The sequence below is a fragment of the Thamnophis elegans genome, unplaced genomic scaffold (genome assembly GCF_009769535.1).
Source record: "Thamnophis elegans isolate rThaEle1 unplaced genomic scaffold, rThaEle1.pri scaffold_97_arrow_ctg1, whole genome shotgun sequence".
Classification (NCBI taxonomy): Eukaryota; Metazoa; Chordata; class Lepidosauria; order Squamata; family Colubridae; genus Thamnophis; species Thamnophis elegans.
The window spans coordinates 52,532-67,502 of NW_022473920.1; the positions used below are offsets into that span (position 1 = coordinate 52,532).

At 47.7% G+C, this 14,971-nt stretch overlaps 1 protein-coding gene across 1 annotated transcript in view; it reads left to right on the top strand.

The window, feature by feature from the left end:
• LOC116523713 (fibrillin-2-like) overlaps positions 1-14,971 on the top strand; it is a gene marked incomplete at its 5' end in the record, with an annotated part of 185,510 nt that overhangs the window by 51,554 nt on the left and 118,985 nt on the right. The window contains 4 exons of the mRNA XM_032238847.1: positions 1,121-1,396; positions 4,441-4,494; positions 6,787-6,912; positions 9,247-9,372. Coding sequence (XP_032094738.1) covers positions 1,121-1,396; positions 4,441-4,494; positions 6,787-6,912; positions 9,247-9,372 — 582 coding nt within the window. The remainder of the gene's footprint in view (positions 1-1,120; positions 1,397-4,440; positions 4,495-6,786; positions 6,913-9,246; positions 9,373-14,971) is intronic.

Sequence of the window (14,971 nt, forward strand, 5' to 3'; positions counted from 1 at the left end):
GAATAGAATGGAATGGAATAGAATAGAATAGAATAGAACATATGGAATGGAATGAAGTAGAGTAGAATAGAGTAGAATAGAATAGAATAGAATAGAAAATATGGAGTGGAGTGGAAGATAATACAATAGAATAGAATAGAATAGAATAGAATAGAATAGAAAATATGGAATGGAGTAGAGTAAAGTAGACTAGGGTAGGATAGAATAGAATAGAATAGAATAAAAAATGTGGAGTGGAAGATAATAGAATAGAATAGAATAGAATAGAATAGAATAGAAAATATGGAATGGAGTGGAAGAGAATAGAATAGAATAGAATCCGTTTTACAACCTTTCTTGCCACTGTTGTTTAAGTGAATTGCTGGAGTTGTTAAATGAGCAACAAGGTCATTAATTGCGCTTGTCTCATCTGACCCCTGGGACACCACGACCGTCATAAATGTGAGTCAAATGTAAAGCACCTGAATGTAGATCCCATGGCCATGGGGATACTGCAACGGTTGAATGTGTGAACGAGGGCCATAAGTCACTTATTTCACTGCCCTTCCAACAGTCACTAAGCAAGTTGTTATAAGTTGAGGACTTTCTGTGTTTGCCATAAAGGAATTGGGACTTCTAAAACTGTCGTAGCTTGGAGGTCAGTTTCATTCTCTCACATCCTTTGCCCACCAAGCAAGGAAAGGAAAAATACTGTATTTTTTGGAGTATAAGACGCACCTTCCCCCCCCCAAAAGAGCATGGAAATATTGGTGCATCTTATATTCGGAAGCCCCATTCCCGCATCCCATTTTTGCAAAAAAAAATGGGCTGTTTTTAGGAAAAACTGAGGCATTTTTGCATTCCCCCAGCCCCCAGAGCACCTGCAGGCTCCAGCAAGACTGCCCCCGCTTTTGCAAAAAAAATCAGCCCGTTTTCCGCCCGTTCTTTGCAAAAATGGAGGCGGTTTTGCCTTCCCCCAGTCCTGCTGAAGCCTGCAGAGGGCTCCTGGGGGGGCAGGGAGGACAAAACCTTTTTTTTCTTACTTACCTCTTCGGAATCTTGGTGCGTCTTATACACCGGTGCGTCTTATAGTCCAAAAAATACGGTATTTGTTCACTGTCTTCTGCCTTTCCTTCTTCAGACATTGACGAGTGCCAGACGCCGGGAATTTGCATGAACGGCTGGTGTATCAACACCGAGGGCTCCTTCCGTTGCGAGTGCCTGGGGGGGCTGGCCATTGGCGTGGACGGGCGGGTCTGCGTGGACACCCACGTCCGCAGCACCTGTTACGGTGGCATCAAGAAAGGCACCTGCGCCCGTCCCTTCCCGGGAGCCGTCACCAAGTCCGAGTGTTGCTGTGCCAATCCGGACCACGGATTTGGGGAGCCGTGCCATCCTTGTCCTGCCAAGAACTCCGGTGAGTCCCAATTCACAGACGGGAACCCCAGATTTAGTTTCCTATCCAAAGACATCCGAACGAAAGAAAGAGAGAGAAAAAGGGAATTTTAGAGTAGGGAAAAAGGGAATACCAAAGAGATGAGTTAAGAGAAAATGGCTAGGAAAGGAGGAAGGGGAAAAGAGATGTATTAGTAGAAAATGAAATATGTTAACGCTGCTTAGGATATATAGTAAAATAAGATAACATTGTTAAGCGTGGATAACCAATTAGGTGAAACGCTTCTTATATTAAAATTGAACTTGAGGATATATGCTACCTATTGAAATTAGAATAAAAAACAGAAAATGAAATGATAAAGTAAGTATATTTTTGTGGAACGGCAGAAAAATGATTTCGTCTATGTGTTACGAAAAATTTAAATTGAAGATGGAAATATGGGAAGAAAATAATGGGGCTGAAATTGGAAATGGTCATGTAAAATTACGTATAAGAGAGAATGTAAAAAGTGTTGGGGCGGGGGGGGGGGACCCAGACGACAATTTGGTTTGCAAAGAGGTTTTAAAATTCGTAACAAAAAAAAATTTAAAAAAGAAATTTATGGAGAAAAATAAAGACATCCGAAAGAAAAGCTTCGGCCCGCTCTGGGTTTTCACACTTCTCCGTACGCCAGGAGCGTGTACGGCTGGGGAATTCTGGGAGTTGAAGTCCACTCATCTTTGGCGAGTGCCAAAAGGGAGAATGGTGGAAAGGAGAAGAACTGATGACGTTGAGTTAAACAAAAATACCCGCTTTCTTTGGATGTCCCGGGCAAGGTTATTTTCCCTCTCCCCTGAAGCCTTCCTTGGGAGGACCGTGTGGGATCGTCCTACATGTTTGAAGTCCTTCCAGGGAAAGCTGCAGAAGGGAAGGAGCCTCAGGGAGAGCTTGTCCATCTGGAGCCGTGGGGAAAAAGGACAGATTAACAGAGTTGGAAGGGACCTTGTAGGTCATCTAGTCCATCCCCCCCGCCCAAGTATGGGTGTCAAACTCAATTCCATTGAGGGCCATGTCAGGGCTGCGATAGACCTCCACGTCCCGGGTGGGCATGGCTGACTGGGTGGGTGTGGCTGACTGGGTGGGCATGGCCGACTGGGTGGGCGTGGCTGACTGGGTGGGCGTGGCTGACTAGGTGGGCCTGGCCGACTGGGTGGGTGTGGCCACCTTGACACCACTCCCCAAACTGCTGGCATGTTTCCTCTTCGCATTGGGTAGACTGGGCCAAAGCCACGCTGGCCTGATCTTTCATCTTTGCACTGGGGAGACCATGACAGCCCCATGGGCGGGATCCGACCACATCGCGGGCTGGATCCGGCCTGGGAGCCTTGAGTTTGACACCCCTTCTGACAAATGGCAGTCCAATCTCTTCTTGAAAGTCTCAAGTGAGGACAAGCCAGTGGTGGGTTCCAGATCCTGTTACAACAGGTACGGGGCAACGGGGCCGGCCGTCCACCACATGGACGCGGGCAGCTGTTTGGTGGAGCGTCATGCGGGTGCCGTACGTTCCATGCTCGTGCAAGGAAGCCCCATAAACCTCAAATACTGGTAAGGATCACAGGTGGGCGGGCCCTCCGGAGCACCGTACTGGAACGTACCTGGTGCTCCCGGGAGGCACCGATACGCCCGTACCGGGACGTACCAGTCGTAACTCACCACTGGGACAAGCCAAGAGATCTCACCGCTGCAGGAAGGACCTTAGATAGCCCTCCTCTGACCTTAAACGGACCGGCCAATGCCAGCCTGCATATTTTCTAAGTTTCTAAATTGGTATTGCCAGGAGTCAGGCCGTGGCCAAGGGCCAGGGAATTGGATTCTTTGAGGATTCGGGATAATGAGCCCGCCCGTAAGGCCGGGGATTTTGAGCTTCGTTAGTAAATTTAGCAGGCAGATTTGAACAGAGATGCAAGCTGAATAAAAGAGAATATTTGTAGCTCCGGGTTAAAATTGAGTTTGCAGACGCTTCGTTACCCAACTAGGAAATATCTTTAGCGCTAGAAGGGAGTGGGATTGGTGGGGTGGAAGAAAGAGAAATTGGGAAGGAGAAGGAGAAGACGGAGGAGGAGCAGGAGGAGAAATTGGGTGGGCGGGAGGAGGAGGAGGAGGATAGGGTCCTGGGTGATCTCTGAGCTTGGTGGTTTTCTTGCAGACATTTCATGACCCAACTAGGTAACATTCTCAGTGTGAAGGAGGATGGGGTTCTCCCTCTGTTATATACCAGTGATTTGCCTTGTGCCGTCACCTTTCTTGATTAGGCTCCTCTTTACTTGTTTGTCTGAGTTGGTAGTTCCTTGACTGGAGTATAAGTAGGCAGCAATCCCACTCCATTCTACCGGTAGCCCTGATTATGTTACCTAGTTTGGTCATGAAACGTCTTCAAGAAAACAACCAGGCTCAGAGAGCACCAAGGGCCCCACAGTTCTCCTCCTCCTCCTCCTCTTCCTCCTCTCTATCACCACGCCTTCTAGTACTGATGATGTTACCCAGTTGGCTAATGAGAAGTTTGCAAGAAGGCAACCGAGCGATCACCAAGTCCCCCACAGTTCAACCCTGCATTACAAATATTCTATTGCAGTGTTTCTCAACCTTGGCCACTTGAAGATGTCCGGACTTCAACTCCCAGAATTCTGGGAGTTCAAGTCCAGACATCTTCAAGTGGCCAAGGTTGAGAAACACTGTTCTATTGGAGCTGTTCACTTCTGGAATTGTCTTAATACCAGACGAAATCCTGGAAATTCGGTGCCCCTTCGTAACTTTCCCCACTGTGGAAAAAAAAAAAAAATGGGGTCAACTTTATTGCCGCAGACATTTGTAATGTGTACCTACTACTTGTTCCGTTCTTTAGAAAACTATTTGAAAAAAAGCTTCTCGTTTTAAAAAATGCTTCTGCGGGGAAGGTGACGCGTGTCACGTTTGCAAAGCAACGAGGATCTTTCATCTGTGATATTCACGTGTTCAGATGTGCCAGCCGTTTTTTGATGTGACTTTCCCAAATGACAATTGTTTGCTTCCCCCCACCCCCCCTCCAGCTGAATTCCAAGCCTTGTGCAGTAGTGGAATAGGAATCACAGCGGACGGACGAGGCAAGTTCTTTTTTTCTTTTTAAGTTTGTATTTTTTTATTTTTCCGTAAACCCTCTGACATCATTAACCTTACAGCGTGTCCTCTGGGTACAGTCTTTGTCTCATTGTATTTAACAGTCACATCGTTTTTAATCTATTTTTATCTTTATCTTTCCCTTTACATTTCAATGGCCTTTTAATTCAATTCCTCCTTTCTCATTCTACCGTCTTTCCCAAATTATTCAATTCTCTGCTTCTTTTTGTCTATATTCATAGCAATAGCAATAGCAGTTAGACTTATATACCGCTTCATAGGGCTTTCAGCCCTCTCTAAGCGGTTTACAGAGTCAGCATATCACCCCCACAGTCTGGGTCCTCATTTCACCCAGATAGATAGATAGATGATAGATAGATAGATAGATAGATAGATAGATAGATAGATAGATAGATAATAGATAGAGATAGAATGGATAGATAGATAGATAGATAGATAGATAGATGATAGATAGAGATAGAATGGATAGATAGATAGATAGATAGATAGATAGATAGATAGATAGATAGATAGATAGATAGATGATAGATAGAGATAGAATGGATAGATAGATAGATAGCAATAGCAGTTAGACTTATATACTGCTTCATAGGGCTTTCAGCCCTCTCTAAGCGGTTTACAGAGTCAGCATATCGCCCCCGACAGTCTGGGTCCTCATTTCACCCAGATAGATAGATAGATAGATAGATAGATAGATAGATAGATAGATAGATAGATAGATAGATAGATAGATGAGATAGATAGATAGATAGATAGATAGATAGATAGAGATAGATGATAGATAGATAGCAATAGCAGTTAGACTTATATACCGCTTCATAGGGCTTTCAGCCCTCTCTAAGCGGTTTACAGAGTCAGCATATCGCCCCCACAGTCTGGGTCCTCATTTCACCCACCTCGGAAGGATGGAAGGCTGAGTCAACCCTGAGCCGGTGAGATTTGAACCGCTGAACTGCAGATAGCAGTCAGCTGAAGTGGCCTGCAGTACTGCACCCTAACCACTGCGCCACCTCGGCTCTTCATTTTCTATCCAGTGATGAAAACATCCCCCTATCTTATAATACTCTGATTCTTCCTCCTTCTCTTTCATTGCCAATGTTAAATCTGTTCATTTCTGCACAGCCTAATGTTTCTTTAATTACCCTCTGAGGGAATGTTTCTCCCATTTTCCAATTTTGTGCAAATACAATCCTAGCTGCAATTATTACGTGAATAGTTAAATATACATTTTCTTTACTATATTTCTCTGGTAAAATACTCCACAAAAACAGTTCCGGCTTTAAATCAATGTGCCGCTGTATCCTCCCTTTCCCACCACCTGTGAATTTTTGCCCAATATTTTTTTTGCCTCTGCACATGTCCACCACGTAGGATAATATGAAGCGCCTGGTGACACTTCCAACACTTGGTTGATTTATCTTTAAACATTTTTGCCAATCTTTCCGGTGACATGTATATAAACTGCCAAAAATCACAGGGCTCCCAGCTGATCTCGAACCCTCTTCTCCTTCATGCTGTTCTTCTAACCACATACATGCTTCACAACTTCCTCAACTGTCCCTTTCTGTGAATACCTGGGTATGTTACTTTCCATTCCTCATTTCCAACAGTTTCCTTCTTCCTGTTTTAAACAAATCCATACAAGTGCATATTTTGCAAAAAAAAAAAACAACCACACACACACAAAAACATATTTCGCAATTAGTAACGGCTCAGCAGGATTACAAATATTTCTGGTAAATTTTGAAATAATCCTAGCTGAAAACTTTGCTTCGTATCTTTTTCTTCTGGCCTGCTATTATCCATAGGATATTTATTGAATCGAATAGATCCATAGCAGTGGTGGGTTCCGGATCCCGTTCCAACCGGTAGAGTTGGAACGGGCCCGGCGGCGTCCACATGGATGCGCGCAGCACGCACATGCGTCTTTGCACCTCCGCGAACCTCCGTGATGCTTCAGCTGCTCAGCGGAGCGTTGCGCAGGTGCCGTACCCACCATGCCCGTGCGTGGAAGCCCCAAAGACTTAAAAGACCGGTAAGGAGGTCGGGTGGGTGGATGGGCCCTCTGGAACACCGTACCGGAATGGGATACGGTGCTTCGAGCAGGCTCCGGTACACCCTTACCAGGGCGTACCTCCTGAAACCCACCACTGATCCATCAGCTATGTTTTTTGATTCTCACGCATTGAACAAAGGAGGGGGTGGAATGTTGGGGCCAAGAACTGCCAGATGACCAAAATGGCAATTCTCCTCCGTAGATATCAACGAGTGCGCCTTGAACCCGGACATCTGCCCCAACGGGATGTGCGAAAACCTTCGAGGGAGCTACCGCTGCATTTGTAATCTGGGCTACGAGTCGGACCCCACTGGGAAGAACTGCGTGGGTGAGTAAGAGAGGACGAGCCCAAAACATGCTCCTTGAGGCCCACGCACCAAGGGTGGCCATCCAGCATCGCAAAGGTTGTGAAACGGTAGTGCTCGGGCAGTGGGTTGAAAACTGTAGACTCTGGAAAGAGTGCAGAGAAGAGCAACAATAGAAATAGCAATAGCAGTTAGACTTATATACCGCTTCATAGGGCTTTCAGCCTCTCTAAGCGGTTTACAGAGTCAGCCTATCACCCCCAACAATCCGGGTCCTCATTTCACCCACCTCGGAAGGATGGAAGGCTGAGTCAACCCTGAGCCGGTGAGATTAGAACCGCTGAACTGCAGATAACAGTCAGCTGAAGTGGCCTGCAGTACTGCACCCTAACCACTGCGCCACCTTGGCTCCACAAAGGTGATCAGGGGGCCAGAGGGCAGTGGGGGGATGCTACCGGTTTGGACCAGTTCTCCCAAACCGCTAGCAATGATGTCAGCTCTTTGCATGAATCGGTAGTAAAAAAAATGCTACTGGTGTGGGCGAACCGGTTTTACCGATGATCAGCTGTGCCGCGTGATTTATGTTAGTTATGAAGCAGGATTTCCTACTTTCTAGCTAATCTAAATTTTGCGGCACAGTGGATTCCCCCACGCACACACAAACACTGTTTGTTTACCTCGCTGTTCGCTTACTCGCTTGCCAAGCGAGCTCGGTAGCATGCTCCGCCCACCGGGCCAGACATCATTTGGCACTCCGCGCATGCACGGAGGTGGTGCGTGCAAGTTAAGCGAGCATGTGTGCGAAGGCACGCATGTGGGCGCACTCACATTGCTACCGAACCGATAGCAAAGGTAAGTGGGTTTCACCCCTGGCCCGGAGGCTAAAATGTACAAAGAACAGTTGCTGGGATTGGCATGCCTAGTTTAATGAAATGTAGAGGTGGCAGGATAGCAGTCTTCCAATATCTCAGGGGCTGCCCCAAAGAAGAGGGAGTCAAGCTATTCTCCAAAGCAGCTGAAGGCAGGATAGAAACTCACCAAGGAGGGAAGCAACCTAGAACCAAGGAGAAACTTTCTGACAGTGAGAACAATTAATCTCCAGAAGTAGTAAATGCTCCAACATCGGAAGTTTTTAGGAAGAGATTGGATTTGTCTGAAATGGTATAGGGTCTTCTACTTGAGCAGGGGGTTGGACTAGAAGACCTCCAAGGTCCCTTCCATCTGTGTTATTATGTTCTGTTATTCTGTGATGGGTGAGCCAAGGACTGGAGGAAGAAAGTGGCGATTGATGTTTTATAGCGGTGGAAGGATTGACCATGGTTGATTAACTATCATCTCTCACCATAGAGGGATGAAAATCAGCTCTGTACTTGTGGGGAAGTGACGTTGAGAACCATAGTTTCTTAGGCCAGAGACAGGGGTGGGTTTCTCGCCCCGTTCCAACCGGTTCGGTTGGAACGGGGCCGGTGGCGTCCTCGTGCACGCGCGCGGTGCACGCATGCGTACTAGCGTCTGCGCGATGCTCCAGCTGCTCCTGGACGATCGCGCAGGCGCTGTATGTGTCCTGTGCATGCGTGGAAGCGCAGAACTAGTCAAAACCGGGTAAGGACCGCGGGCGGGCGGGCGCGCCCTTCGCCGTTCCCGGAAGTTACTTACTTCCAGGTTTGGCGACCAACCGGTTCTCAGGGACCGCTGCGAACCGGTTGAAACCCACCCCTGGCCAGAGATGTCCGTTTTGTTAACAACTGAGAATCACTCAGATAAGCCAGAACACCCAGAGAAGCAGGGATTAATACTAGACAAACAATCAAATAGAAAACAAGATCCTAATCGAAGAACTACCATGGAGAGAAATAATGAAGCAACAGACAGAAACACTATCCTAATCAAGTAATTATCAACACTCCACCAACCCTTCTAATGCAAGCTGTTGTATATAAACATGGAGCAAACCCCACACTCCCTAGCACGGATGAGGTAACTTAGTCAGGTAACGAAATGTCTGCAAATGTACAACCCAGCTCAGAGAGCGTCAAAGACTTCCGCGGGAGTTATTCAACTTTTGCAAAAAAAACTTGACCTTGAAGGTGAATAACTTCTGGTAGTTGACAGAATGGACATCTCTCTCCTGGGAAATTGTGATTCTCCATCTAATCCCCAACGGGAAGGATAGGAAAAAGGGGAAAGTCAGAAATAAACTCCATTGTCCTGCCTATCCTGTTAGATTCCCTTGATCTTTTTTTGTTTAAAGTGGCTAGTCCTTATGGCTCAAGAGAAGATGGGGGGAAAAAGGTTGCTCTCCCATCCAAATGCCAGCCCCGTTGCTCAGGTTCTGTGCCTTTACTTTCTCTCGCCAGATGTTGATGAATGTGCCATCAATCGCCTGTTGTGTGACAACGGACTGTGTCGCAACACGCCCGGGAGCTACAGCTGCAGCTGCCCGAAAGGGTTTGTCTTCCAGACCGAGACAGACACATGTGAAGGTAACCACCTTGGAACCCCAAATATCCAGGTGGAAGTCTTGAAACCATGTCAGTCAAGGCACATGGTTGAATGTGGTAGATCCCAAATAGTTGGTGGCCACGAAGCAGGAAATCGGAACAGATCCTCAGAAACAATCCAGCTTTTAATTTCTTGTTGACAGACTTGTGAACACTAGGCCCTGTCTAACAAAATAAAATTCAGTGATAAGTAAGGTTCTACATTTAGGCAAGGAAAACGAAATGCACAGGTACAGCATAGGTGGTACCTTGCTCAATAGTAGTAACTGTGGGGGGGATCTTGGAGTCCGAGTGGAGAACCATTTAAATAGGAGCCAGCCGTGTGCAGCAGCTGCCAAAAAAGCCAACACAGTTCTAGGCGGCATCAACAGAGGGAGAGAATCAAGATCACGTGAAGAGTTAATACCACTTTATAAGGCCTCGGTAAGGCCACACTTGGAATATTTGCATCCAGTTTTGGTCTCCACGATGTAGAAAAGATGTGGAGACTCTGGAAAGAGTGCAGAGAAGAGCAACAAAGAGGATTAAGGGGACTGGAGACTCAAACATACGAAGAACGGTTGCAGGAACTGGGTGTGTCTAGTTTAATAGAAAGAAGGACTACGGGAGAAATGATAGCAGTCTTCCAATATCTCAGGGGTCGCCACAAAGAAGAGGGAGTCAAGCTATTCTCCAAGGCACCTGAGGGCAGAACAAGAAGCAATGGGTGGAAATTAACCAAAGGAGAGAAGCAACTTAGAACTGAGGAGAAATTTCCTAACAGTGAAAACAATTAACCAGTGGAACAGAAGTTGCCTCCGGAGGTTTTGGGTGCTCCGACACCGAAGGTTTTTAAGAAGAGACTGGATTTCAGACATTTGTCTGAAATGGGTGTCCTGCATGAAAAGGGGGTTCGACTAGATGACCATCCAACTCTAATTCTGTTAATTTCCCCCCCAAAATCCAGGGTCAGGTGATGAGTGAAAAAGTCAAATTGTTGGCTGCTGTGGCATTATTAAAACCCCAGACCTTGTTCACATAGCCTTTATTCAGACAGCTTTGGCCACCATCTTGACTTCTTCCTTTACACACAAATACCATGTTTTTTGGACTATAAAATGCACCGGACTATAAGACGCACCTAGATTTAGAGGAAGAAAACAAGAAAAAAAAATTTTTTGACCCCTGCCCGTCTCGTTTTTGCCCCCCTCCCGGCCCCCCAGAAGCACTTTGCAGGCCAAAAAGAGGACTATTTTGGGCCTCCCAAACCCTTTGGACGTCCCATTTTTGGCATGCAGAGTGTTTCTGGGGGCTGGGGAGTCGAAAATGTGACATGGGGAGAGTTTGAGAGCCCCAAAACAGACCTGTTTTTGGTGAAAACAGGCTGTGCAGAGCACTGCAGAGTGCTTCTGTGGGCCAAGAAGGGTGAAAATGTGACTCGTAGGGGGTTCGGGAGCCCATATTTGGTCTATAGGTCGCACCAAAATTTTCACCCATTTTTTTGAGGGGGTGGAGTGCGTCTTATACTCCGAAAAATGTGGTAATACCCCATCCCCTTCCCCGCCTATAGGTTGCCCTGTTTTCTTTCTCTCTCCTAGATATCAATGAATGCACATCCAACCCCTGTGTCAACGGGCTCTGCCGGAACAACGCTGGGTCCTTTGCGTGTGAGTGTTCGCCTGGAAGCAAACTGGATCCCAGTGGCACTATCTGTGTGGTAAGGAGCTGCCCTGACCAGTGATGGTCATAAGCCTGGGTCTCAGAACTTGGGTCCAAGACTCTGGAGATTGAGAAGGGGAGTGCCAGGGAATGGTCACCCTGTTTAATATGTGGATGAGGTAAATCAAAAAGGATACAGAGCACACAGAAGAAAAAAGGCGGGAAAACAGGGAAACTCCCCTTTACACTCACGGCAATCAATCACAGAGTAGATCGCCTCATGCAGAAGCCCACACTCTCCGGTCAACTACAATTGTGTGTTGTAGGCAAGGGGAAGATTAGCTGGGTAGGCAACCATCAGAGAAGAGAGGCAGGAGCCCTCAGTGACTCAACGGTCAGGCGAAAAAATTAGGAAGGACCCACCCTAACGGATCAGGTAGTTTAAAATGGCAGTGGGACGTTTGTATTTTGAGACTTGTAAGATTCTGTTGTTATAACTGTTAAGATATTTAATTTAATAGCTGGAACAGTAGTGTAAAATTGACCAGAACACACAATTGTAGTTGACCGGAGAGTGCAGGCTTCTGCATGAGGCAATCTACTCTGTGATTGGTTGCTGTGAGTGTAAAGGGGGAGTTTCCCTGTTTTCCCACCTTTTTTCTTCTGTGTGCTCTGTATCCTTTTTGATTTACCTCATGATGTTCCTGTGTTCTGACTATCCAGTCTGCTCCTGCATGAGGCAATCTGCGCTGTGATTGGTTGTTGTGGGTGAACAGGGGGAGTTTCCCTCTCTCCCCCCCCCCATGTTTTTCTTCTACGTGCTCTGTATCCTTTGTGATTTACCTCACGATTTACCTCATGATGATGTAGTGATGTGCCTGACTATCTTATTTATTGTAAAAATAGATGTTAAATATATTTATTTTCTATAAAATGACAACTCTGTGTCAGCGTCTTTGGCTTCATTTGGGACATTTGCTGTGCAATTCCCTCACAGTAGCCTTCCAGTAAAATAGAAGTAGCTCATCTAGTTGTAGAAGACAATGAGTTGGCTGGGCTGTTTCTCGCCAACAAGTGAGGACCGAAATGTCCTTTTCTAACTTTTGGTGATGCCTCTTTCCCTCCTCTAACCTGTCATCATCGTCATTTAACAACCCCATAATCCATTGTGGGGTGGAGTCTGGGCGACTGAATGGAACTAGCAGAGTGTTTTAATGGCTGGATGCCCTTCCTGTCACCAATGCGGAGTTTTGTTCAGCAGATATTGTTCTCAGTGTGCCCAGAGAGAGAAATATCTGCCACTACCTAGGATCAAACTCACAACCTCCTGATTGTGAGGCGAGAGCTCCACCTCTTGGCCACCACACCACTCCTGCCGCCTCCAACCTGTCTCTCTGCTTTTTCCTGCAACCCCCAGACAGCATGAAGGGCACCTGTTGGCTCAACATCCAAGAAGGACGCTGTGAAGTCAACATCAACGGGGCTACCTTGAAGTCCGAATGCTGTGCTACGCTGGGGGCTGCCTGGGGAAGCCCCTGTGAACGCTGTGAGATCGGTAAAGTTGGGGCTCGGATCACAGGGGTCCCTTCCTTTGGGTCTTCCAACAAGCCAACATGCTAAAAAATTCGCCCCCTTCTCTCTCTTCGGCTCCAGATGCCGCCTGTCCGCGAGGTTACGCCAGGAGGAAAGGTCTCTCTTGTGAAGGTAGCTTCCATCTCTGGTTGGTGGCCCAGCCTTTGTTTCTTGAGGGGCTGGCTGTGGAGCACCCGAGAAAGAGGAATTGGTTGTCTCTGAGAGATTCCAGAGGAAGGCTGTGAAGATGCTCAGAGACAACCTGCTGTGGAACCGGGCAGAGGGTCAAAGAACGTCACAACCTAGTTTCTTCTCAAGTTGGACCACTCAAGCGTTGACACAACCTCAACTCAGCTCTGCTCAGAGGGGAGGTTTCCCCCGCAGTCTGGGAAATGGTGCTCCTTGAGAAGAACGATAGGGAGGTCTTCTAGGGCTGCCCCAGCCACGGTTCTAGCAAGACCTTCTGCCCTCCAACCGGTCTTTCTCTCTGCCCCACCAGATGTGAACGAGTGCGACGTCTTCCCAGGCGTCTGCCCCAACGGGCCACTGCGTGAACACGGCGGGGTCCTTCCGATGCGAATGCCCAGAAGGCTTGACTTTGGATGGCTCTGGCCGGACCTGCGTGGGTGAGGACCAGGCGAGGTGTCTCATCTGGCCACCTTCTTCTCTTGGGGAAAGCTGAAAGTTTGATCCATGGGGACTCCAGTCACAAACCAAAGGGGAGGGCTGCAAATATTGCCAAACCCTGGAACACATCATGCCTTTGATACCCCAGCTTGCCTTGGGGCAGTGAGCAGGGAGGTCTCCCATGGGTTGGATGCCTGGGGACGCCCTGGGAGGGACGTCAGACTAAAAGCTTAGCCAATGCCAATTGTTTAGTTCTGTGACCATTTGGGGATGCCGCAACAATCACAGGGCTAAGGACCTGTTGTAAGTCACTGTTTTCCAGCATCATTGTAATTTCAAGTGCCCATTAAACGAATAGTCGGAAGTTGAGGACTACTGTACAACTGTCTTCTCCAGCTTCCAAGGGAGCAAAATAATCAATGTAAATGTCCAGAGGAGAGAAAGGAGGGGAGAGGAGGAATGTGAATGGGAAGAGGTGGAAAGGAAGGGAAAGAGATTGAGAGGGGGATCAGAAGGGAGGGAAGGACAGGGAGGAAGGGAGAAAGAGGAGGGAGATAGAAAGAGAAGAAGGAAGGGAAGGAAAGAAGGAAGGAAGTAAAGGAAAGTAAAAAGGGATGGGTGAGGCAGGCAAGGGGAGAGGAGAGGAAGGAAGGAAGGAAGGAGAGGAAGTAAGAAAGGAAATAAAGAAAGAAAGAAAGAAAGAAAGAAAGAAAGAGAAGGAGAGGAAAGTAAATGGATGGTGAACAGGCAATGGGAGAAGAGAGGGAGAAAGAAAGAAAGAAAGAAAGAAAGAAAGAAAGAAAGAAAAGAAGAAAGGAGAGGAATAGAAAGGGATGGTGAGCAGGCAAGGGGAGAGGAGAGGGAAAAAGAAAGGAAGGAAGGAAGGAAGGAAGGAAGGAAGGAAAGGAAAGGAAAGGAAAAAGGGATGGGTGAACAGGGAAGGGGAAAGGAGAGAAGAGAAAAAGAAAGAAAGAAAAGAAAGAAAGAAAAAGGAAGGAGAGGAAAGGAAAAAGGATGGGTGAGCAGGCGATGGGAGATGAGAGAAGAGAAGGAAGGAAGGAAGGAGGAAGGAAGGAAGGAAGGAAGGAAATAAAAATCCCGGCTCTCTGCTTTTCACTAAGGACAGTCCTCACCCCAGCTTTCCAATTCCTTCATTCATTCTTGTTTCTCTCCCATCCAGATGTGCGGCTGGAGCAGTGTTACATGAAGTGGGCCGAGGACGAGTGCACCCGTGGGCGCTGCCAGGGAAATACCGCCAATTCGACCTTTGCTGCCTGCTCTGGTCGGCGCGGCCTGGGGGCAAGGACTGCGAGGAATGCCCAAGCCCGGCTCGGCCGAATTCAAAAGCCTCTGTCCGCGGGGACCCGGCTTTGCCAACATGGGAGACCTCTTATCCGGCAGGCCTTTTTTACAAAGGTGCGAGGACGGGGTGCGGAAGGACGATGGCGGAAATCCGTCCGTGGGGAATAAGATGGAAACCAAGGAGGGGCTAAGAATCGTGGAAGGGCTTAGCACGAGGGGGGGGGGGGAGACACAGCCATAATAGGGGAGTAGGCAAAGATTGGGGGATCCTCCTTAACCACAGTTCGGGAGTGAGCACAGGGGTGAAATCCAGCCGTTCTGACAGGTTCTGGACACCGGTAGCGGAAATTTTGCGTAGTTCGGAGAACCGGCAAATGCCACCTCTGGCTGGCCCCAAGCGGGGGAGGGAATGGGATTTTGCAGTATCCTTCCTCTGCCACGC